We start from the raw sequence: 25,351 nt of genomic DNA, 5'->3' as shown, positions 1-25,351 counted from the left end.
AAAGGGCTGAGATAAAATTGCATGTAATACTCTAGCATTTGACACATTAAACTAAACAGAGTTCGTAACACATTTTAAGAATAGCTTTTTTTGTTCCTCATTTGACCATTCCTTGCTCCTTCAGGAAACAAGCAAGGTTAGAGATGATGGTGATCAAGTCTGGAAAAGAATTGGGTGCCCCATGAATCTCCACCTTGGTGAACATGATGTAACTGCAGGATAACTGAGTCTGCAATATACCTTTATATTTAAACAGAAGTCCTGGTTAGAAGATAAAGAGGAAAATACACAAAACAGCACTCTGTTGAGCTTCTGTGCTTATGAATTACACTCATGTCTTCTTTCAAACACCAGTTTTCTTTCCAGAATTTTGTTCAGGTGGAACACAGCTCCAATATTACTCAAGAAAGGAACTGGAATTTAAAGAGTTATTGCTGAATTGTGAGAGTCTTACTATTTTAAGTTGTTGACGTGACAAAACAAGGTATAAGAGAGCTAAAAGACAACATAAGAAATGAATCTTATCGGATGTGTGCATGGAAGATTCATTTTTGCTCTTATCTTTTTAAAGAAGGTGCTTGATTGGATGTAAAATAATAAAAGATATGAAGAAAGTACAGCTTACACTTTTTTGAACTATAATAAAATAAAACAGGAGGATATGTGGAAGAGAGAGGGGGAAAAATCCTATGGCTTTATGCCTGAAAATTTATTCAGTTAGCAAGTTGCACAAATGTAATTGCAGAGTGTCTAAAAGAAAGGACATCTATATAGTTAATGAAACTATTCACAGCTAGTAACAGGAAAAAAAAAATTCAGAAGTGATATAACCTCTCTTCATGAGTTTCTTGTACACACTGCAACTCTTAATTAGTTCTCTAAATATTAACTGTTTAACTCTTGGTGAAGGCTTAAAACAAAAGGAAAAAAGTAGAAGATAGGTATATTTGCAAGTAACAACAGAATTCAATTTTCTATGGAAGGTGTTGCTTCTGTTCTAGGCTTTCTCAACTCATAGTACGCCTTTACTGGGATAGCTGGGGTGTGTGCTCTGGCAACAGTGTAGCTGTGGTGGTGATAAGGTGCAAATCTAGGTGGATGGTTAAATACTCACTCTAGCCTAGGGAAAAAGGTTGAATTTATGTCAGACTTTGTTAATGTGAGATTAACATGTTAATATGAACCTGTTTTTTCCTCATGGTATGCCTTCCAGCTGGATTTTTAGCAGAAATCAAATTTAGCACCTTAAATGCACTCCCTTTGGGAGTTCTTTTAAGCCACAGTTTAAAATACCGTGATAAATACTGGGCTGAACTCAGGTAAGTGGTTTGTAACTTTTTGGATGTATTGCAGTCAGTTGGCTCTGACTATAGTAATTTGGTTTTAGAGTTCGCTGTTACCTGGTGTGTGAGATCTCATTTTTAAATAACGTAATTGCTCCTGTAATGTGGGATTCTATTTATAATAGTATGTATTGGAATTCTTAAGCCTTGTTCTTATATTAAATATGTGTTGATAAACACCTATTTAAATGTACTGACTTCAGTTTATAAGTTGTAATTGGGATTTATGAATACATGTTTATTCTTTAAAGCCAGAGTCTGCTATCTCTTGTAAATATTTTGCGTACATAACTACTTACTGCTTTTCCATTACGTTATGCTATATTGATGTTTTCACAGCTTTTTTCTTTTTTTCTTTTCAGGTTTGCATCTGCAGGAGATGATGGAATCATATTTCTGTGGAATGCTCAGGTTAGCTCTTTTTTGGGGGAGTAGCTTGTGTGCACTGGAGAGGGTAGAAGTTGGGGAGAGGAGTTAGAAATGTCAGTAGCAAAAAAGCAGAACAAATAAGAATTGCTGCAGAGCTACTGTTTGAAAAAGTAGAAGTGGAGGGAATCTGTCAAATCTTAGTTTACAAAGGAGTGCTAAGAAAGTAAAAGTTGTGTGAACCCAAGAGAACAATAAATTTAAAAGCCGGAGTGTATTGGGAAGACACAGTGATTTTAGAGAGATTTGAGATGAAATGACGAAATAGTGAAAAGCAGAAGTGTATATGAACTTACGGCTTTAATTCTTCTTTTAAAATGTTTGCTGTAAACACTGGAATGTTGACTCAACAACTATATAGCAACATCCCAATCCTGCCAAGATCTGTCTATATATATATATGCTCAAGTTTTAAGTACACTTCAGTGACTCTATTAGCAATAACTGTTTGTAGTATAACTGATTAGACTAAATGGAGAGCTAACACAGAACTATTGGAAAGGCACCCAAGTCAGTGGAAGTTAAACACTTCATGCAGTGCTGAAACAAGGCCTTAATTGCTTGCTGTGATAAAAATCTTATAGCTTGAAAACCTTACTAGGACATTAGATTTATCATGGAAATAGTGCTGTGTAAGTGTGATACCCACTGTTCTGCTCTTCTCTGTGTCTTCCTATCATTGACAGAATTAGAGAGAAGGCATGAGCATTAGACTAGTGGTAGGGAAGGGCTAGTATACAAGTTCAATAGAAAGTCTAAAAGGGAGACATACTGTGCAGTCTAAACTGTGAGTATCCAACATTCAAATTAAGGAAGAAAGAAACCTCAGACTGTAAACTTTTTTAGAAACCTTCTGAAAAATGTGTGACATTTATGATGGTGTAACATTAAATACGGAGGGGGGAACTTGAAACTTTCCCTTTCTTTTGAACAGTTTCAGTTAGCACTTTGTTGAAGGCCTTTTATACTTCTATAATTTGAAAAGGAAATTGGTTTTGAATATTCAAAACCATGTATGCGAGTATATATACTTAGTGTTGTGAGCAGTTTTGTGAATGTAAAACTCATTTAGATATCCAGCTTAGGAACTGAGTTTCATTTTTTATTTCTGTAGGATTTTTATTATGTTTTTGTCAAAGCAAATCTTTCACATTTTAAAAACTTAACCCGTAAGTGTAAAGAAGTTTACAGTCACAACTACCCTGTATTTTAATTGCATGTTTAAAATGCCAGTATGTTTCTGCATGTTTGTTTGTAGGGCTTTGACATCTAACTAACGGAGCAGAAGTAGCTGCAGTTACCTAAGTCACCAGCTTGAAGCTATAGATAATGTACATACTAAATAGAGCTGTCAGGAAATTGACAGTACTGTGTTTTCCATAAATGTAGGTGAAGTTTTTCTAATTGTGAAAATAAAAAAAAAATTACTTTTTCAAGGGAGGGTTTGTCAACAAATCTGAATTATTGTAGTATCAGTTTAAAAGGGTGAATGCCCAATACTTGCATTCAAACTAAACTAATTTAATACAGAACTTAGTTCTTAAGGGCTTTTAGAGGTGTGTTGTGGTTTTGTGGGGTTTTTTTGGTTTGTTTTTTTTTTTTTTTTACCCTTAGAGTACTTTTTATTATGTACTACTCCTTTACACTTAATATGTTGTTTAATTATGGGTAAGATCTTGAAAAGGTTTGAAAGTAGTAAGAAGTAAATGCATAAATTACTTTAGAAAGGAAGACTTTAGACTCAGAAATTTTTGCTGTCAAAAGTCATTTAGTACCTATGTCATATGCTACAGTAGGCATTTTTCAAATTTTACCCTTAGTTTTCCATGTCTTTATTTTTCAGACTGGAGAAAAACTTTTTGAACTTCATGGACATACACACAAAATTACAGCTATAGCACCGTTTTCTTCATCAGATGCTTTGGAAGAAAAAAAGCATTTGATTTTAACAGCATCAGCTGATAGAACAGTTATTGTATCCTTATATCTGGAGAGGATTCAAATTTCTATGGGCTTTTTGTTGGTTTTTACTTCAAAAGGTAGCATAGAGACAGGCTGCGGGTTGTTTAAATATATTGGCTGGAAATATCCAGCAGGTATAACTGGATTACTCTAGGATTTTACTTGTTATTGCTCACAAGTAGATGCAGTCCTTGCTACAAAAATGAATCTATAACAGACCTTTATTAATATGTCATTTTGGCCAAATATTGAAAAGAAAATCAGGATTTAGAAGACTGAGTCTCTGCATACCTATTTCCCCACCTGTGATTTAGTTACAAACACAACAGTTGTAACATATAAAAATCTTTCAGTTTCCTTAATGAATAAAGTCAGGTTTGGGACTGCAGTAATGGCAGGCAGGTTCAAAAAGTGTCATGTTTCCATTCTACTGTAAAGGTAAGCTGAGGAAACCCTAGGTATGTCTATTGTTTTGTTGTATAGAATAATCTATTGTGTGTGGCTCATGGGTCATGTGAGCAGATCTGTTAAAATGAACATCAGTGTTTGGTTTAAGAACACGTACATAATAAGTGCCTGAGAAGTGGGCACAATTCTTAATTTGTTTTTGGAACTCTAACTACCTCAGTCTTCTTTTTGAAAGGATGTAGAACAAAGGTCATTTTATGGCTTGGTTTTGTTAGTATGTTGGAAGAGTCAGCTTATAGTCAAACTAGTTCTTGAATGTTAGTAGTAGGAAAAAATTACTGAAAAATCGGTTTTTGCATTGTTGATGGAAAAACATAACATACAGTATGTAATTAAATCTGTATTTGTCAGGAAAGTAACACCTTACTACTGTATTTCATAGTACTTACAGCTTTATCTCGCTAAAGCTCATGATCATTTCACTGAGAAATTCCCTGTAGAACTTTTGCGGGGGACATATATCTGATTTTTGTTCTGCAGTGTTTGACAGTTCTTCAAAGGCTGGATGTATGGTTGTCTGGAGGGAGTGATCTATGTGTTTGGAACCGCAAATTAGATCTCTTGTGTAAGACCAGTCATCTTACTGATGCAGGTAAAAATGTAAATGACTCATTATAGCTGTTAAAGTGCAAGTAAAATGGAGCTGTATAATGATGCAAAACCAACTTGGCCAATTCTCTTTAATTCTAATGATAACATTATATATTAGAGCCACTCTCTATTTTTTTAAATGTCAGACTTAATCGTTTCAGAATTAAGACTGCTTTTTATCTCCTGTGCTGTGTGAATTTTAGAACATGTCAAATCTCAGTAACTGTATATTAGCTTGGACTTATAGGCCAAGACCTTGGGTGCCGATTTATACATGTTTGCAGATCCTTTGGCTGGCTTTGCCTGTGAACGAGTGGGAGTTGTATTATTCTGCTTTGTAGCAGAAAAGCAGTAAAGATTTCATTCTATTATTAAGAATCAGTACTTTTGATGTAGAAAATGCAGGTTTTGATAGAAATACAATAAATGTACTCAGGTCTTATTGTCAATCATACTTTTCTATTAATAAGCTTATATATTATCTGTCCATGCAAAGAAAATTGTTGCATATTATTGCCATACTTTATGAAGATACCTATGGAGCTGTGAATCAAATTCAAAGTTGGAACCAATATTTTCCTTATTTTTGTCATAGAATGGAGTACTTGTAGGCAAACCCTTCTGAATCTCTGAGGATATTAATATTTCTTTTAGTTCAATACGAAATATTGTGCCAAATACCAGTTGAAAGTGGTGCTGTAGTTCTTAATGTGAGGTGCTATTGAAACTTTTGCACAAGGGGTCAATGGGATGTGCAGCATGGGCCTTCTCTTCCCTCCTTATCTCTTGCTTCCTTTCTGGGGAAAGAGACAGATTGCTTGTTCCTTGGGAATTTTCCTTTAATGGTGTGGCAGCACAGACTGGATGAATTCTGTGCGGGATGAATCATAGAATCATAGAATGTTTTGAGTTGGAAGGGACCCCTAGAGGTCATCTAGTCCAACCCCCCTGCAGGAGCAGGGACACCACTAACTAGATCAGGTTGCTCAGAGCCCCGTCCAACCTGGCCTTGTGAAGGCAGAGTAACAGCAAGCTGGACATTTTATCTTGCGCCCCATTTGTCTTCAGCTGGCTCTGCACAATATTTAGTATTATGCATACTGTGGTATTATTGGTATCTAGTAACTTTAGAGTCTCGATAATTACCACAGCATCCTTAATATTGACCAGCATTAGGGCATAAAAATCATAACTGTATTTAAAATAAAAGGGGTATTGATTCTCAGCTTCACCTTGTTTGATGTTCAAAATTCTGCTGGATTCAGGACCAAAATTTCTCACTCTACCTCCATCTGAGGAAATCTGTTCACTTCCAATGCTGTTTAACTTGCGCTTCAGGCAATATGCTTTTATTTTGATAAGAACTTATGAGTGGAAGGAAGATTATGAAGAATTTTATTAGTAAGGAATTAACAGTTTGCTGTGTTTTCTCATGGCCAATGAATATCCTTTTCTCCCTTGTCTCCTGTATTTTTTCAAAGGTATCAATGCTTTGGTTGAATTGCCTAAAAATTGTGTTGCGGCAGCTGTTGGCAAAGAGCTAAGTGAGTATGTTGCATTTGTGTTAAACATTCATTTTCCTGTATAACAGCTGCTTATCAGAGATCTGTGTAAAGAACATGCTCCTGGAGTTGTATAGGAAAAGTAGAAGGTATTAGGGTGTGATTAACAACTTTCTTCCTTTGTTCCTTATTTGATAGAGGCAGACAATACTAATCTTATTCAGGAATTTTGTTGAGATCTGCATGACAAAACTTTTCAATGTTCTTTGTTGTGGTTATTACTGTTACTACTACCTGTCCAGATCTGATTGGGTGATGTATGTTTGTCTTTCTGGAGAGGGTCTGGAATTCATTATCTAAGCTGTCAGATACTAGGCTTCTCTAGAGCCTCCTTATCCCAAGATCAGGAGTATGAGACGTTGCTGATCTCATTATACTGTGCAAAGCTGTAATGAGACACTGTGCTCACTTGGAGTCAGGGTTTTCTATGTATACAAACTGTAAATCATTGGCTAACTGCTGGTGGAGTCTTTTAAGTAAGAGTGTTTTGTAAAACTACTGAAATTTCAAAACATGGAAAAAAACCCCAGAGAAAGTAGAGCACTGAATCAGCAAAACAACAGACTTCAGTCAATATGATTAAACACTTAGCTGAAAAATAGCAATCTGATATTCTGATCAAAGAATCAGGAGCAAATAAAAAATAGTCTTCTTGTCTTTAGGCATTGGTATTCAGTGTAAACTTCCATTTGAACTTCCCATATTTCTTTTGTAGTGCTGTTGAGATACCATAAAAGAAATTCCAAGACTGGTTAAAATAAAGTTTTAATTTCTGGTGATCCTGATTCCCTTAACTACAGAATATTGCATCCTTTTGAATAATAGTTTTCCAATGAGCCCTTAAGAAAGATGTTCCACTTTTAGTTTACTTAACCATAAAGATGTCTGATGCTTTTCACTTCTGCTTTTTGCAACTTCTGATGTTGACTGATTCTCTGAACCTCAGAGTTACTAGGCTGAAATGTTTTATCCTACAGCTGCTGTAGTAAGAGGCCTTAATAATAACGCTGAAATAATTTATTCCCCTCTTTTTTTGGTGTTAGAAGTGGTCATAAGTGGCTTTGCACATCTTGTACTCTCTCACTTACAGTATGTTTTAGTTTGTGTCTTTCTGAAAATGATGTGTTTTATTGAAGCATAGCTAATTATAAAGCTTATTTAGACAATTTCTCTCTCTATCTTTGAAGTCATTTTTAGGTTGATTGCTTCTAATGGTGGGCCTGAAGGTTGGAATGTCCTTGAAGTAAAACGCCTTGTTGACCACCAGGATAACATTCTGTCATTAGTTAGTGTCAATGGTAAGAGTTGTTTTATAATATTACTGGGTTTGTTAGTTACCAGTGGGATATTTCAACTATGGAGTTTTTATTGGGACCAAACTTAACTGGAGTGAAACTTCATAACTAGTAGATTTACCTTCCTTTGTAGCTGCAAAGGTAGTGAAATGTGAGAATATAATGGCCTTATTTACGGATTAATAGTGAAATGAAACCAGGCAGGTTATGATATAGAAAAGGCACAAAAGAGGCAATGTCATTGATGGGAATGGAACCCTGGGTCTTCTTCCTGTTGTGAAAGTTTAAAATGCTCTTTTTTTCTTGTTCCTTCTGATTCTTAAAATGGATTATACAATGCCACGTCCTTTGCAACTGTAGTCCCAAGGTAACTGAAAGTTCTGGGTCTGCGGATGTGGGCCTGCATGTAGATGCGTTATTTAGAGGTTACGGAAGATGATGCAGTCTCTGCTGCTCATAAAGGCAATAGTGAGCTATTACCTGAAATTCTGTCTATTCTGCTACAGGTATTAATGCCTTATAATTTCTTCTTCCTTTTTTTTTTTATGGAGCACCCCCAGAGCCCAGGAAAAGTTATTCCTAGTGTGATAGTGTGTATTTGTCCTTGGGCTTATTTGTGGCAGCCTGGTTGGCACAAAGGGGCTGTGGTACAGAGGTAATGAGAAGCTGGAAAGAAGAAAATTTGTATTTGATGGTAGCTTCTGGGTTTTCCTGTTGCCATTATTTTCTCCTTTTTGATTATGAAGGGGAGATAATATTGGGCTTAAAAAGACAATATGCTACCTGCGCATATGCTACTTGTATTGTTGTAGCAGTTCCTTTCCATGTGTGATTAACAAATTCATGACCAGCTACTTCAGTCTTGCCATTAACTCCTCCATTTAATTTGTGATCAGTATTTCAGTTTATGGCAAAGACATACTTTGCTGTGTCTGACGGGTGCTTGATATACCTACTTGTCCAAGGACTAGAAGGGTCTTTTATGTAGGCAACAAATGAACTTCAAATACTTGTATATACTTCTGGTGGTGTTCCTTGCCTTTGCTATACTGTACTGTGTGCTGTGACCAGTGCTAGTTTTAATTTTCCATGAGCGCACTCATCTCCTTTTGCTCATCTGTGCTATGCTAGGTAATCAAATGACTATCTGAGTGCTCAAAGGGAGAGGTTTTTGTCCAGTCAGTTACATACTGCACATTCTACATAGCTTCACTCAAAAATGGTCTCTCTTGACTTTCTAGGGTTGTAACTTTGTGTGAAATAGACTTTTTTTTATATCACATGATTTCTGTGTGTTGTTCCTTTTCCGCTTCCTCCCCTTCCCCAGACTTGACTTTTGTGACAGGTTCTCACGTGGGTGAGTTAATAGTTTGGGATGCACTTGACTGGACAAAGCAGGCATCTGAGTGCAGCTTCTGGGATTCCTCTGTCCATCCAGATGTACAGCCAGAAATAAAGTTATCCCAAAGCCCAAACGAAACTTCAGTTCAACACTTAACATCTGATGATGAGGTAAAAAGCTTTAAACAGAGCAAACTACTTCAAGTGAGCTAGCATGACCTTACCACAGAAGGCCAAGTGTTTTGTGTTTTCAGTTTGCTTCTTTTAATATGAGAGGCTTCTTTAAAATGTGCACAGCTATTTTTATGCAGTCAGTATATTCTTATATTTATATTAATTTATATAAAATTTTGGTCATTGAGCTAAGTGGAGGTTATAATATGTTGATGGTATGGGAGCTAACGTAGTGCCTGTCACAACATGATTTCTTTTTGACTGATGAAGATTTATTAGTTGTTTACAGTACCACTGGAGAAAAATAGAAGGTGTGTGTTTTGATGGCATACGTCTTTCACATTCCATGGTTCTGGAAATGCAGTTTTTACAGTAATGCACCTCTTCAACAGTTATAGCTGAGGGTACTATAAAGTGAATTAAAGAACAGGCTTAGTAGTAAATAAACATTGCTGCTTCTGTTGCGATGGGCTATACTCAATTGTAAAGAGCACAAATATGGGTCCAAATCCAGTCTACTGTAATCATGCTTTGGAGATAATCCAAGGGTTCTTGGTCAGAATACTCAGGCAGAACCCAGTTATTGTTCAGGAAACACTAAAAATCCTCAGGTTGTTGTTCACTTTTGTGAAACGTTACCAACTGTTAGTGGCAAAAGAAAAGATGGTTCCTAGTTGGGGTACAGTGGGATTTTGTTTTGTGGCCTGTAGGTCCATTGCTGGGGAATGATTAAGAAAGGGATTCCTGGAAATTGATTCAGAGATATGCGCTATAACAAAATAAAAGCTGTGGAAAAGCCTGAATGTAGGCTAAGGGCTGAGCAGTCACCTGGCACATTTGTCTGTTTGTAAAAGGAACATTCCTAAAAAACTGAAGAGAGAAACATTGGGGGTAGGGTGTAGGGGGAAGAGATGTAGTTGCCTCTGAAGTAGGATTTCTAGTAGTTTTGTTGTGGGTGCTTAGTTTTAGAAGGAGCAAAAAGCCAGACCTGTTCAGAAGTTCTGTAATTTGACTTCAAAACGTTTTGATTCCCTGCTGAAAGCTACACAAGATGTGTTTTAAGGAAGGGGGAAAGAATTTTGGAAAGTTCATATGTAGTTAAAACGTTGAATGTGGAATCTGAGGCTACCGAGGACTTCATTCTGTTCCTGGAACTGAACTAAACAAATTTATGCAGAATTTAATTTCTTGTGAGACTTTTGAGTGGTGGGAAGAACAGGTGGTTCTAGTCTTCCATCCTGAAATAGAAAGTGCTTTTAGGGTAGAGCTGTCTGTATTGTAAAGTTCCTAATTAGAAAGTGGTGAAGAAATGTATTCCTATAATGAATTACTTTGTTACCTGCTATCTAAAAGCAGAACATTCTTCATGTTAAAAAAATAAAATTCAGATGTTTTCTCTGTTAGGAACTTTGTTAGCTGGCTTGGTAGTTGGGTAGTTAGACAAGATGCAGTTGTCTGGTTTGACGCTGATCTTGTGGGCAAAATATCACTCAGAAACAAATGGGATGGTAAAGGTTCAGCAACAGTAGGAAACAGCACTAAGGAGTGCATCTGCTGTGCTGATATGCATGTGTGTGTTAAACTTGCCTGTTAAGACAGGTGTGCAATTTATGCTTCATCATCTGTTATTTTCTTGGGGTTGAGGTGACCAGGGTTTTGACGGAGCTTGTGTAAATAAGAATGATCTGTGAAGAGCATCTTTTGCAAAGCTATAAGACTATATGAAACTCAAGAGTCTGTCTCAAGTTGGAAGATTGTAAGGGAGAAAAGGCTGAGATACAGGATGTGGAAGGCCATTGAATTGAGCCTCACACAAAACTATGAAATAATAAAAACGGGCTCAGTGTTTTTTCCTTGATTTGGTAGAGCACTATCAGAAATTTGAACTCACGTTCAGAGCTGTTGGAGCTCCTACTGCAGATGTGCATAATGGGGAAAAAAAACCCCAAACTAAAACAAAACCCAACAAAAACCTGGATAGAGTTTTGAACAGTGTAAACACCGCTGAATGTAATAGGAAATCTTAGTCAAAGGCACTAGGTTACCAGTTTTACAAAATACTGACAAGCGTGTAGTGTGAACTGGTTGTGAGACGCTAATGTCTGGGCTGTGTAGATGGAAGCAGGCCATTCAGGGAAAAGATCCAGCATACCATCACCCAAACAAGGTATGTTCAAAAACCCAAATCTGTACTGAATGGAAACATTTTGCACTCCTCTGTTTGGTACCAAATATTTATTGGATGTATGTACACACAACTGTACACTTGTCCTCTCTGAAATCATTACAAGTCATGAGAGGGTCCAGGTCCAAGGATCTTTAAACTGTGGCTTCTTAGGGCTGTGATGGTATGAGATGGAATCCCTGCACTTTTCTGAAGAGCAGCATTAAATGCAAAATGGTTCCAGATCTTTGCAGATCTTTCTGTGAGAGAGTTCCTTTTTTTTACACTCAGTACAGCCCAAATGCTTGAGCAAGACCTCTTTGTGGAGCATCAGGTGAAATTTAAAAAGTGGCAAAAATGCAGAACATTTCAGCCTGTATTCTTAGTCTGTCTTGATAAAACAAGTGTTTGTCAAAACACAGCATTGCTTGAGTATAAGACCATAAATGTTTAATCGCAGAAATGCGTTGATTTGTTGGTATCATTGGTTTCCACATAGACTGTAAGGTACAGGATTAAAATACAGAAATAAACCAACTGCTGAGAGTATAGGAGGATATCTCTCACTTCCTCCAAAAAAATCCATATTTTTTCTATAACTTGCTGATTTCATATGTTTGGGATAAAGCAGTAATGTGAGGACAGAAACAAGCTAGGTAGTAGGGTCTAGGTGACGTCATAGTACTGCTGGAAATCCATTACACGCAGGGTGATCTTTCAGTATCTGTTTCTGTAAGTTGTTCCATTGAATTTTCTTTCCAGTGTGTGTTTGCTGCTGTTGGGAAAGGCATATACGTATATAATCTTCAAATGAAGCGTGTGATTGCCTGCCAGAGAACTGCTCACGACTCCTCTGTACTGCACATTGAGAAGCTTCCAAACAGGTGTGAGTCACGGTACACTTTGTTAATGCAGTAAGAAATGTAGAACTTGGAAAGGTGGCTAGAGACGGCCTGCGAATCTACATCTAATTTCTAGGGCAAAAGCTTGATCTTCAGTTTGGTCTGCTTTTATTAGATAGAGCTTGTTGATCTGATTTTTTTGAAAATGCATCATTGTAATTCATTGTGAAAAATCTATAATCCTGTATGCTTGATGCACAAGCTCAGAGTAAAATATCTTGGCTATTTTAAAAATCAGACTTGATAAAGCACTTTTGTCTACATTGTGAAAATACAGCTTAACGGCATTTTACTTTTATAAAGCAAAGGCCTATGGCATATTCAGTAAATATTTTTCACTAAATATGTTGTAACAGTTGAAATGCTTTAGCAAAAGATAAAAACTAATAATTGTGTTGTTAGATCCCTTTATACTCGTGTTCAATGGAGCAAAAGTCTGTCAGAAGATAAAAATTAGGGCCTTGATCGTGTAAATGTGTGTGCTATTCTAAACTGCTCTAAACATGAAACAAAAAGGAATATCTTTTCCATTGTTATTTTTCCATAAGAAAAAAATATGGTTTTGCTTAATGAAAGTAAGTTTACTGAAGCCAGTTAGCAGAACGGTGTTTGTAGAGTCTAGACTTGTTATTTTTATTTCACAGAGTGGTATGCTTACATTGAAAATGTGTATTTTTTCCACCTATTTTGCAAGCCCATTATAGTTTGTCCTGCTACAAATGCACCTTGTTTTGTAGGAAACATCTGGATGTCCTGCTATATCTGAGAGTTTTAGCAAACTTGTGTAGAACCTGAGGCACTTGCCGTCTCCTTTATATAAAGATTACAAGGTGACGTGCACAGATAAGTATCCATGCTAGTGTTGCTTATCAACTGTCTTTACAGGCAGCTGATCTCCTGTTCAGAAGATGGCAGTGTGCGCATTTGGGAGCTCCGAGAAAAGCAGCAGCTGCCAGCTGAACCGGTTCCAACAGGTTTGCTAGTAGTGCGGGGTGAAAAGAGCATTTAAAAAGGGACATGAGAAACCCAGTATTCACCATATAGGAATAGAGAGACTTAGAGGCTTTGTAAGATGAGATAATGTCTTGTGTTCGGTCAACTGGTAACAGGTGAGGGAGAGAAACTGAAGAAGACATGGGGGTACAAGCCCTCCAAGATCTGATACGGGGATTTAGAAAGTCCAGCTAAAACAGTTCCATAAGGCTTATTTAGAGTTTACAGTTGTTTTCAGCTGGTTTAACAAAAATTATGACCTCTCCTGACAAACCTTGATCCACTTCTTGTGCTGAATAGTGCTGGATCCTCTACCATGCAAAGCTAAATGGTTGCAGGACCTTGAAGGTTGAAGAGAAGCTTGCATACGAGCAGCTGGCAAAAAAAAATGTGGTTTCCACATCTCCTCCTTGAACTTGGAATGACATTGAGGCTGTATCCAACCTCACTTACATACTACCTCTGGGTGTTACAGTCCTCAGGGCTTGTTGCTAGTGTTTTAGGAGGCATTTTCCCTGAGTACAGACGCTGCCTGTGTAGTGCTTGCTGCTCTTTGACCAGACCATCAGCTTCCCTGGGCACTGGTAGTTGTGGACTTGAATAGGTCCTGGACAACATAATTAGTATTATGGACTGGGAACAGTATAGAGCTGTTACTCTCTCTTGTAGGAGTTTTTTTATTTGAGCTGTGAATAGTGTCCTTGATGTATCTTGTCTACTTGGCTGTTCACCTGTTGATGGTAATTTTTGCAAATATGTTTTTGTGGCCTGGGTTGATTTAGAAACACTTTTTCAGGAATGATCTGTCTTCAGTATTGCTGGTGACATCTGATCTACACAGTCTGGCTTCTTATTGTGACGAGTAGTATTTGGTTTCACATTGGAAATCTGTAACTTCTGTGGCTGGAGACATTTGAAAGAAACCGTACGCAGTAGTGAGATGGGTGGACTGCTGTTGCTTTGCTGTATTTTTATTCTAAGGAATCCCCTGAGTAGTTGTTCATCCCTCCAGTTATCTCCCTTGCACTAGGGCCATGGTCTAGCACTCTTCTGTTTTGTGTGCTCATGGGGCTGAGGGAAGGGTCGGGAAGAAAGTCTGAACTGTGTTGTGTACAGAACCCAATTTTATGACTTCTGTCAGTATTATTACACAGTTCTTCAGGAGGCTGTGGCACAGATATCTATTTTCTTGCCTTCTAAATGGAACATGTGGAGTACTATCTTTACACTCCCATTTGGCTGATAGTTTTAAATCTGAAGGAGAAAGCCCAGGGGCAGTATAAAAACAGGCAATTCAACATCAGAAACTTGCTTGTTACTTGTATGCCAGCACTCTAATGCGTTGGTGCAGGCTACAGAGGGGAGAGACTGGCACCTCAGTCCTCTCCTCTTTGCACAAGTAACAGTTTAGGAGGACAGAGCAAAGGTAAACGTCACTGTCCTGCATCTACCTTTGCTGTTCAGTTAGTTCATTTAGGCAGTCCTTGGATTTCTTGCTAAATCTGTATATTGTCTCATCCAGGTGAGTAATGCAATATGTTTGCTAAATTACGTCTGGTAAGGACAAAAGACAAAGTAGCTATGTTCCCTTCCCCCCTGAAGACGAATAGTCGAGATGTAGAAATGGCATGCAGTACAGTGCTTCTGTCATTTTGCTGTGCAGACTGTCCTGCTTTTAGATCTTTAGTGACTCCTGTAGTTCTCTCTTTAGCTACAGGAAATAAATTGTATTTGTGATTTTTTGCCAAAATAAAAGATTTGTTTTTCCCCCAGGGTTTTTCAACATGTGGGGATTTGGAAGGGCAAACAAGCAGGCGAACCAAGCTGCTAAGAAGATGCAGGAGAATACGCCTATGTATTTCTTGGAGCTGGTTGGTGATTTGATTGGTCATTCATCAGCTGTGCAGGTAGGTCAGCTTTAGTAAGAACAAGAAAAAGTGAATTTCACTTATTCATATAATTTTGGCAGTGTGTCTTAAACAGCTGTAACTTTCAACTGTCTGGCTCTGGAGGCTGGGAACACATTGATTGTGGTATATTTAGTGCAGCGTGAAGACAATAATACATACTAGCTTAAAGTTCTAATGAGCACTCAAACACTCACTGATGCCTGAGGATTCTGTGTGCCGATATATACATACTTGCTACAGGTAATCTGGTGGGGTATTGGGTTTCTCTATAGATCGTGAACAATACAGCTGGGAACTGTGTTTGTTCCACATTTTGTCTTAGTCTGCAATCTAAACAAGGGCTTGTATAAAATAAAACCCATTCAGGAATTTCTTAGCCCTCTGTGCTGTGAGCCTTAAGGAGGTAATTTAGTTTTAGATCAGGTAGCATTCTATGCTTTTGTCTGCCTAACAGAGTACGCTTTTGTTTTAAATGGCATTTTCTCTCCACACCTTTTTCATGTTTGACAAACCTATTGGAGTAACAAATCACTTTCTTACAGTGGACTTTTATATACATTCTTGGCAGGAGTAGGGGGAAGGGCAGGTAGAGAGGAGCGCTGTTGTTCTGGAATAGTTTTGCTCACAACTGGATTTCAGAACTGCTATTGCCAAAAGCTGAGAGCTTTTCACTACCAGGTGAAAACCAGGTGAAAAAGGTGAACTTTTTTGCTATAGGGATTTCTGCAAGGCTTTCTGCCCCTCTTTAGCATCTTTCTTTCTGAGAAACTGTTGAAAGAGGCCCTATTATCAGTATGAAAAGTTGCTATCTAAGAAAGAGGACATAGCATGTAATTCAGCAAGAGGCACATCAGAGAAGGTGAGAGGCTCATATTGGGTCTTTTCTGGGATGCTGCAGAGCCAAAGAGTAACTGAGATGATGGTGGATGTAATTTTCTATAATGTTCTACATGTGGAAAATGCCATTTTTAAACTCTGGGTACACTGGAGCAGTTGAGGCTGGAAATGTTGAGTAGTGATGAAATGTGATGGTCAAAGATGTGGGCTTGGCCAGAGTATTTTTACTGGAACTGTGTAGCCAGTAAGTGGCTGTTCCCAGAGCAGGTAGGCTGTAGCATGGTCCTTGGCCTGAATGCTTCCCTGGACAGTCCCCTCAACAAGCTGAACAGCTTGGAAACTGCAAGCATGCTGTAGTGGCATCACATTACCTGGTTCTATTGGTTGTTTTGTTGAACTGCAATTAGTGGCTAATTTTAGGCAGCCTTGTGGAGGTCTCTGAAGTCAGGGGTGACTACCTGATTTGTCAGCTCTATTGCTGTTGCAAAATCCCTCCACTGCTGCTATACTTCTCTCCCATGTTGTGGTTCTTGCTGGTTTGGCTTCCTCTGCATGACCAGGCATATGCTGATGTCTGTTGCAGTTGTTCACTCCTTTATCCTTCTAGGTCATGGTAGCCTGTAGTGTTGTGTGGGAAGGGGACAGTGTACCCAAGTGAGCAGAACAGTGTCTTCTATTAATAAGAAACCTGCTGATTAGCATTCAAACAAGTCACTTACTCTTCTACTGCTCACTTGGAATAAGTTTCTTCAATACTCTGTATCTTAGCTTCCCTATCTTGTAAGGCTTTACTACTTTTTCTAAACTGAGATCTTTCAGTGTGAAGTGCTGTTTAAGAGTTGTTTTCATGTAGGGATTTTGTGACATCTCAAACATACAGAAACTATACATTGTGATTTTGCATACCTATGTTCAAACAGGACCATTTCAGACACATGTATTTGTTTAGGCCAGCTGTACACTGAGCATTTAAGCAAGTGACAATCATGTGAGCATCATGGTAATAGCAATTGTTTCACTGCAGATGTTCCTGTACTTTGGTGAACTGGGACTGGCTACGTGCTCTGCTGACCACCTCATTATTTTGTGGAAGGATGGTGAACGAGAATCTAGGCTCCGCAGTTTAACACTATTTCAAAAATTGGCGCAAAATGATGATTTGCAGCTCAAATTTTAAATTGCTAGAATACAGGCTACATATGTATAAACTGTATGGGTGTTAAATGTGAGTGTAAAGGAAAGTCCGAGCTAATGGGAATGTGACTACCAGTAAGGTTTACACTTAATGTCATGTATTATACTGGAATTTTTATTAGTTGCCACTACTTTTGTCAAAGGAGAATTTTGTATGTTGAAACTTACTTGGCGTACTCTGTCAGCAGAAATGGTGTTCTCTTGAAAGACTGAAGGTAATGATGACTCATTAAATAGTTTCTAATGTTATTCCTAATGTTTAAAAATATCATGGATGGATGTCAAAATTAAGATTTGTAAAAATCCTTAGATGGATCACGACTAAATCAGTTGGGGGCATTCCGCAATGTTATGTGCAGAAAGGAGGCACAGAAAAAAAATCTGAGGCTTCCTGCTTTATGTAACTTATTTCTTGAAGCTAAATTTTAGTCACTGATGGCTCAGATTATGCATCTACAAAAAACCCCCGAAAAAACAGTTCTCCTAGAATTTTGGCATTTGAAGTTACTATCCTGCACCAAGGGTAAAAGCAAGAAAGAAAAGTAGGCAATACTGGTTTGTCAGGTTTTAATTTTTGGCAAACCAAGGTATGTAGATACTCCTTGCTGGCAGTAGTTGCAGTTTCACTGTGGGTTAACCTACACCACTGGAGTTTATGCAGCACCATTACCATGTCTAGCATGAGGTGTGACTGGTTTAGCTTAGTCTTTCCATGGTGCATTCATCAAACTAATTTGTATCTAATAAAAAGCACTGGCCTTACCATGGATTTTCAGAATGTAGAATGTTTCCTCAAGCAGTAGCAGTTGATGGGTTCAGTACTAGCAAAACACTTCTGCCAGATGAATACCAAATTCTCAGCTGAAGTTTGACTGCAGAGAAATCTGCACCAAGTTTGTAAGGATAAATAGTATTTTAGAGTTTAAAAATAAAAAGCCTTTAAGTACACAATGCCTTTTCCAAGTCTGAGGCAGGAGCAGTAATCTGCAAGCTAAATGGAAGTGGAAGAAAAATCCCAAACTAAAACAAAAACCCCAAACCAAAGCAACAAAAACCAAAAGCAAGAAAAAAAAAAAGTTAAACCAAAAAGTAAAGTTAAACCCAGAACTGATATAAAGGAAGTGGGAGGGAGGACAAGATAATGAGTGGTAAGTTACCATTTGAACAGAGGAGAGCTAGGGAAGGGGGGTGTTTTGGAACTTAGTGGTCGTAAAGCCATGTAGAAGATGGTGCCACTGTCCTCAGATCTACTCAGAAGATCCAGCACTTAATCAGATTAGGAGTAAGTCTCATGCAACTTTTCAGTGCCATCTCTTCCCTTTAAATCAGTGAGAATTGTTTTCAGTACAGGAGACTACAGGCTGTAATTCCAGACTTAAGATCCAGCAGCTGCAGTAAGTGCAATTAAAACAAAGGACTGAGCAGATCCTGACAAGTAGAGAAGCAAAAGGAGGTGGCTTCAGCTTCCTAGAAGTAACCAAGGAGCCTTTTAGACTTGCTTCCCCCAGCTCCCATGGGTGCTTGCCTTCCCCTTACCACCCAGAAGCCAGGCTTTGCCTCTTTTGTGTGACCATAATCTTCCCTGGAAGGCAGGGCAGAGGGACAGTAAAATTTCGAGCTGGTCTTTTTTTTCCCGCCACTTTAGTCAACTTGTACAACTAATCTTAGTTGAGTGTAGAGCTCAAAATGATGTATTTCAAAAACATAGATGGAGAAATTGTTAAATCACCCTCTCCTTTCAAATCAGGATGGATAAGTCAGCATTAAATCTTGAGCTCAGGGTGGCTATTCTATAGACCAGCATAGGAAAGGCGTTAGGAGTACAGGTGATGATAACATGCCTTTGGGTATATGGTATTAAACTTGGGGGAGGAAGGCATGTTGAGCCTTTCTGCCTGTCAGTCTGCATTTTTTCACCTTGGCTTCATCAGCAAGTGTTGCATTTTTGGCTACCCCAGTACAACGTAGGAAGGTCAGTTTCTTTTTGGCTCTTTTTCCTTGTTTCAATTGAGAAAAAACTGTTTAGTTGTATGTGTTTACCCATTGCCACTAAAACTTTACCGCAAAAGCTTATAAAACTTAGGGGTTTTTTTTTTGGAGAGGCTACTGCTATCATCAGTTATAACTAGAAAGAAGGAATATCATCGTTTTATTATGTCTCCTTCCTATACCATGAGAACAACTATTTCATTTTTATGCGACTGCTTTTAAGTGAATACCTGGATACGGAAACAGACCTATTAAACTGAACCATTCTAGTCACAAAACTCTCCGTGCATTTTACAAGGATGTAATTCAGCCTTAAATAGTCCTACATGCATGTATAAATATTTACATCTGTCAAAAGTGCCGTTGTTCTCAGATATGCACCATTGGTAATAGATCTCCCAAGGGTCTCTTCCTTTAAGGATGGTTGAGTTGAAAGTATTAAACTGAGTTCTTTCTTTTACAAATGAACTTTGAGCTTAACAGTGAACACAGTAAGGCTATACTAGCCCACTCCTGTTAAGTAAGAGTTTGTCACTTGCTATTGGGAAGTGCAGTGAGCAGAATTAGGGTGACTGGATTAGAAATTTTACTTCCACCTTTTGTCCTTTACATTTCTTTTTCTATCTTGCAGTATTGCAGAATTCTGTAACTTCACATCATGAAAGTAAGTATCTTTATCAGACCTACCCTTAATACTTTTACAACTCTGAGGCAGCTGTTTTATGTGTCTGTGCACTGACAATATCATGAAACAAGCAGCTATTATTCAACTGGACAGGTTAAGAGTCTAGGAGATCTGACATAACTGGCAGATGATGATTAATCCATGCTGATTTCTTTTGCTTTTAAAGAAGATGTATCTCCACACAAATTATTTATTTTCTTAGTCTCTTGACTGAGGGAAGAAACACAGGATCTTGCAACAAATACACTGATTCCACACTAACGCCTTAACTTGTGAACCAGAACTGAGGCTGAACTTTATTTCTTAGGTTCCTTCCACCATTCACATTTTCTTCTTTGTGACAGAAGTGTGACAAAAAAAATGAATTGAAATGCTTTACATGGATGTGGTCTTACAGTGTTGCAGTATTTAATCAATTAATTTAAGATGACAAAGCTTTGAGTATTGTGAAATTCTTTTCTCTAATGCAAACTGCAGTGAGCGTTCAGTCATCAGAATAGTTAAGGTACAATCACCAAGAGCACTAGTTCTAAATAAAGGAATGGTAAAAGCAACAACAGTATAAAAAACAGAGGTTCAACTTCTCTGAATAAAAATTGAAGGATGTTGCAATAGATAGTAAGAAAGAATGAATAAACATACTTCACCAGAACACCATTCTTGAAATATACACAATGCAGCATTTTAATACACAGCAACCTGCCTTAGCTATGACAAGAGTAAGGTTCTATTACAATTCTAACAAAAATATAGCTTATATACATTTCTCTGCACATACATTTTTATGAATGTTTATTTTTGTTTTCAAACTTGGTACAAAACGTACAAAAAAGGTTGGCACATTATGTAAGCTACCTGCAGTAAACAACAATCATTGTCACTTTTCTTCCACAGTAATCTAAACTCTGTTTGGTTTTGGTTTGGTCCCCCCACCCTCACCGCTTCACCCAGTTCAATTCTTGATACAGCATAGCAGAGGTAAAGAGTATGTCTTGAGACCTTTCCTTTTACCGAGTAGTGAACTGCTACTTCAACTGCAGCCACAGCTTTGACACTCTCGCCTGCAGCCTGGAGTGCACAGTGTTAAAAATCAGCAGTTCTGCTAGTATTTATTAACTGAATAGTCTGAGAATAGTCTAAAATTTGAACTCATGTTCATGTTCTGCATGTGATTAAAATGAGATGTACAAAAATACGCGTTTGTGCTTTGGAAGCTTTAGCATAAATTTCGTATCTTAAAACTAATGAAAAACTAGGTTTGATTTCTAACTTATTTACATCTTTTGAAATACTTTTTACATCACAAAACAAACCAGCATTTTATTAGGAGTGAAAAAGCAGTACAAATCATAATGCTGTTATAATTTATAACCTGGAAACTTTTTTAAAAAGCAACAGGTTCATCCTAGAAGTAAGTAGCACAATATATGGACTTATCATAAAATTTAGATCATTTTAATAAAATTGATGACCATGTGTACAAATACCACTTCATATATATAAAAAAAAAAAAGTTGATCAAGTGCTGCAGTGTTTTTTGTGTAAAATTTGACAAAATGTTGCATGGTAACTTCTCTAAGATGGCAGAGAAACATGTGGATGTCACCTGTTCTACAGAACATGCTTATTTTCCTCTATTATATAACCAATTTAAAGGGAATTTGACTCCTACCAAGATTTTACATGGAAAAGAAAGAAGAGACAACAGGTGGTGTTCTGAGAGATAGTCTCTGTAATAATAAGGTTGTTTTAAATGGTGCAAGGCTTGTTTTTTACTATATCCAATTTATTAAGGTTTACTTGTTCTACTGTGCATGTTCTCTTTAAAGCTGTGGTTCAGAGAGCTGAAGAACATTGAAAGAATTGGAGCAAATTTATGCTAGATAAGTGGGACATTTTTATGCTTATTTGTCAACCTGTTCTTAATCTACTGGTGACTAGATTACCCCTCTGTCTGAGAAACAGTTGTGTGAAGTGTTAGTGAATACAGTTGTATCAATTACAGGATTTGACGAATGCATATTCAGTATTAGAAATTAAGTTCAGAACTAAATTTTCTGCCACAAAATGTTATTTCTGAAGAGCACTTATTCTTCTGTGGATTATGTAGCCTTTTGAAAACATTTTTCTGTAGGATTCAGAGAAGCTTAAAAGTGATGAATAAAATACTTCCTTCTTGCCACACACTCTTTAATTTCACTGGAAAGGAAACACCATCCCTCTTGTAGCCAAGTCAGCAAGTGATTCACAGTGAAACTGGTAGATTGAGAGGTCTGTTTTTCTTGCCTTAGTGTCAGTTGTTGTTTTCTGATGGGAGCCTAAGACTCTTGCACTTTAACTCATCCAGTGTTTTCCAGTGCTTGTAGTTATTAGCCAAGTGCTGCATCAAAACAGGCAGATGTGCGAATGCTGAAATAAGCAAGAGGAACAATTGTACTATGTGTACAGAATGGGCAGAAGAACAGCCCAACCTAATGAAAGTCTGAAATGGGCATTCTCCTACTCTCTTGTTCCTTCAGCTGTAAGCTAATGCAAAAAGGGGGAAGATTTTTTCAGTCTTTCTCTTTCAAGCAAATCCCTTTCTTAATGCATGATGACTATTAAATTACGCTAACAGGCAACCACTGTGGTCTCAGTTTCTGCTGCTCAGAAGAAATGAATTGCTGTAGGAAAAAAAGACCTAGGTGAAAAAAAAGCTTAGTTTTAAGTCATTACTCCTTCCTTCTTTACACAGATTGTCTGGTAAGCGCTCAACTTTCATAAAGCTGGTGTTGTGTGCGGTGAAATGGGCCTCAGCAGCACCACTGCTTAGATCTTATGATGTACTGCTTATATAGGGGCACTGCCCCTGAAGAAAATGGGCTCAGGGCCATCTTGAGATTATTCATTTTAGTCTGTAGAAATCTCTGCCCCAGAGCAAGTAAGAAAAAAGCAGAAGTACTTACCATCCCATGCATCGAACATATCTGTTATAAAATAATCAATGAAGGAAATTTGAGACTTAGGGATGCTGCAGGTGTTTCTATCAAATACTGGCATTACAACAGGCAGACCCTGTCTCTTCTCTTCATCAGTCTAAGGAAACAAAAGTCCAGTTAGCCCCTAGAGCTTTGCTGGCGTTCATGCTGGAGTAGCAAAGGCCAGGGGATGAGAGGAGTTGCAGTAGGAGATACGAGACAAACCTTAGAACCCCTGAGGTGAACTGCCTTAGTTTCATGTGCTTTATTTCGTCTGGAACAGGGACTGAAATCAATATCTCTTCCCTTTCACAAGCTTTCTGTTACTGTAGTGCTGTGATTGCTCTTAGCTCTGGCAAACAGAACACTCCAATCTGGTGATTAGGGCTCACCAGTTAAAAATGGAAAATGGGGTTGCAGAGTCCTTTAGCAGAGGACAGGTTTATTCTCTCCTTTTTCCACATCTCTAGTGCCTCTTTCAAACCATTTGTCTTTTACATAAGAGGCGTGTTGCTGTTGCTACTTTCTTTCCTTGTATTGGGTTGTAACATGAATAGAAGTAAACTACGACTAACAGTAAAGTTAACTCTGTGCCCACAGCTGGAAGAGGGCTGGTTTTGTTGCTTACACCCTCCCCCCCCATTTTAAGTAGTACAAGCAGTACCTAATGCTGGAATTGGCAGCAGAGCAGTTCCCAAAATTACCAGATGAGCTGAAGGAAGAGCAGAAAGGTTCTCAGCATGTCAAATTGCTGCAGGGAGGCTAGTGCCTAAGATTGGGCATTTAAAGCTATCTCATGATACCTTGACTGCGAGGGAGATGAGACAACCTAAGTGATCAGATTTATTCACTATGATTACAATGAAATTGCAGGCATGTCCTGGGCACAGCCTACTATTTTCTCTCACTAGCAGCTTTCACATGTGTGATCTGAATTTGGATGGTAGGCATACCCGCTTTTCTGTCTCTCCAGTCGTAGCTGCTTATTTCCACAAAAATTTAGTGGCAAGTAAAAGCTAAGAATCTGTCAGTTGTTTGAATAAAGAACTAGGAGAGTATTTTACTTTCAGGAAGCTGGTGCATTTGTATTAGAAAAACTGAGTATTAATAAAGGAAGTTGAGCTTCCATTTCTGCCTGGAGACATCCCGTGTGACAAGCATTTACGCTCCCCACATGCCTGCAGCACTGGCCTGCGGCATCGTCTGCCTACTGTGATGATAGTTCAGGTGACATCTTAGAAGGGAAAGGGCCAACCTAATGATTCAGTTGAGGGCTTTGTTAGGCATGGATCTTCATGCTCTCTTTAAGGAAGGTGTTGGGACTAGAAGCTAGAATGGTGACAGTGTTGAATTTCAGCCAGTTAAATTGACTAAGGTTAAAACCATTTTGTTTGGGCCAGATGGAAAAAGTTGAAAGTGTAAAAGCTCCTTCCCACCATCCTGTACTGCAAGATTCACAGTAGGCAAACTAGCTAACTTTGACCAGGATGAATTCTTCTGCGTGAAAGTGAAGGGTCAGCTCTGACTGGGAACAAAAAACGTATGTCTGGATTCTGTGGTGACGCCAGGCAGACCCCGTGTGGAACAGCAGACCAACCAACGTACGCTTTCTTACATAAGATAATAGCCAAAACATAAAAATACACATACCTGTGCAAAATACTCCTCTGAAATCCTCCCTGCCCATTCGATACATAGCTCTAGGGGGCGACATGGATTTGCTACATCTGCACATTTAATCATCATGCGCTTGATCAGTGTCTGGTTATCAGGAAAATTCTTTATATTGGCTGTACATTCACAGTCGCTGCCTTCGCTCTGTAAAAGAGAGTTGGTTATGGGGGCTGTTGGCCAGCTCCCCTGCTAGCAGGAGCGAGGGCATTGTTACCAGCTCTGTTGCGCTTAGGCAGTAAGCGGGTGCCCAGACTGACGCCTTCTTATCTCGTGCAGAGCACCAGGAAGTTGGTGGGGAAAGTGATGTCTGAGAACTGCAGCCTTCCTAAGTAGCTAATGGTAGCACCTTCCCCCCTCCCCCCCCATTACATACAACAGCTGTGGAGATTCTCAGAATTAATAGCAAAGTTTATGAAATAAAGAAGTCACAGGCTCGTTGCCAGCCAGGGTGTGTTACCCTCCTCTGCATCCCAGCCTTGCCCTCTTGGAGCAGGACCAGGATAGGGGATGCATCCACCAACTGCGAGCTGATAAACCATCCTCACTGCTGAGTGGGGGCAGTGATGGTAGGGGGCTGCTTCATTTAGGTGAGTTTCCAGGGTTTGGTTTTCATTCCTAGATGAGAAAACTGAGGCAGGCACAGGGGGGTGAACTGCCTTGCACAGCTGACTTTCTTTTGCAGGCAGAAGGGCAGGGCTGCGCCATTCAGTTCCAGTGCGTTTGCAAATAAAACTGCTGCCTTTGTGCCAGATTTCAAACCCTCGGCCTGGAATACTTTTTGGTCTTAGTTACCAGCTAGGATGAAATCTCAGATAATCTATGAAATTAACAGTAGGAGGATGCAGGCATGGCAGACAAATTGCAAAAGTCTCTGCTTGCTAGGC

General features: G+C 38.5%; 2 protein-coding genes across 6 annotated transcripts in view; one reads left to right on the top strand and one right to left on the bottom strand.

The window, feature by feature from the left end:
* Positions 1–22,124, top strand: part of WDR41 (WD repeat domain 41) — a 65,605-nt gene extending 43,481 nt beyond the window's left edge. Inside the window, exons 3-13 of the mRNA XM_009637272.2 lie at positions 1,706–1,754; positions 3,613–3,744; positions 4,107–4,169; positions 4,680–4,791; positions 6,272–6,334; positions 7,540–7,650; positions 8,975–9,159; positions 12,089–12,210; positions 13,114–13,202; positions 14,995–15,128; positions 16,993–22,124. Of these exons, the coding sequence (XP_009635567.1) occupies positions 1,706–1,754; positions 3,613–3,744; positions 4,107–4,169; positions 4,680–4,791; positions 6,272–6,334; positions 7,540–7,650; positions 8,975–9,159; positions 12,089–12,210; positions 13,114–13,202; positions 14,995–15,128; positions 16,993–17,145 (1,213 nt within the window). The 3' untranslated portion in view covers positions 17,146–22,124. The remainder of the gene's footprint in view (positions 1–1,705; positions 1,755–3,612; positions 3,745–4,106; positions 4,170–4,679; positions 4,792–6,271; positions 6,335–7,539; positions 7,651–8,974; positions 9,160–12,088; positions 12,211–13,113; positions 13,203–14,994; positions 15,129–16,992) is intronic.
* The window catches only part of PDE8B (phosphodiesterase 8B), a 46,243-nt gene continuing 39,828 nt past the window's right edge, over positions 18,937–25,351 (bottom strand). For all 5 annotated transcript variants that reach the window (XM_035892832.1, XM_035892830.1, XM_035892831.1 and 2 more), the window contains 3 exons: positions 24,444–24,604; positions 22,782–22,911; positions 18,937–22,245 (listed from right to left, as the gene is read on the bottom strand). In XM_035892832.1, coding sequence (XP_035748725.1) covers positions 22,130–22,245; positions 22,782–22,911; positions 24,444–24,604 — 407 coding nt within the window. In that variant the 3' untranslated portion in view covers positions 18,937–22,129. The remainder of the gene's footprint in view (positions 22,246–22,781; positions 22,912–24,443; positions 24,605–25,351) is intronic.

The sequence above is a fragment of the Egretta garzetta genome, unplaced genomic scaffold, assembly GCF_000687185.1.
Source record: "Egretta garzetta isolate BGI_Z169 unplaced genomic scaffold, ASM68718v1 scaffold424, whole genome shotgun sequence".
Lineage (NCBI taxonomy): Eukaryota > Metazoa > Chordata > Aves > Pelecaniformes > Ardeidae > Egretta > Egretta garzetta.
Note: the sequence above shows the minus strand (reverse complement) of the source record. Positions and strands in the feature narration are given on the sequence as shown.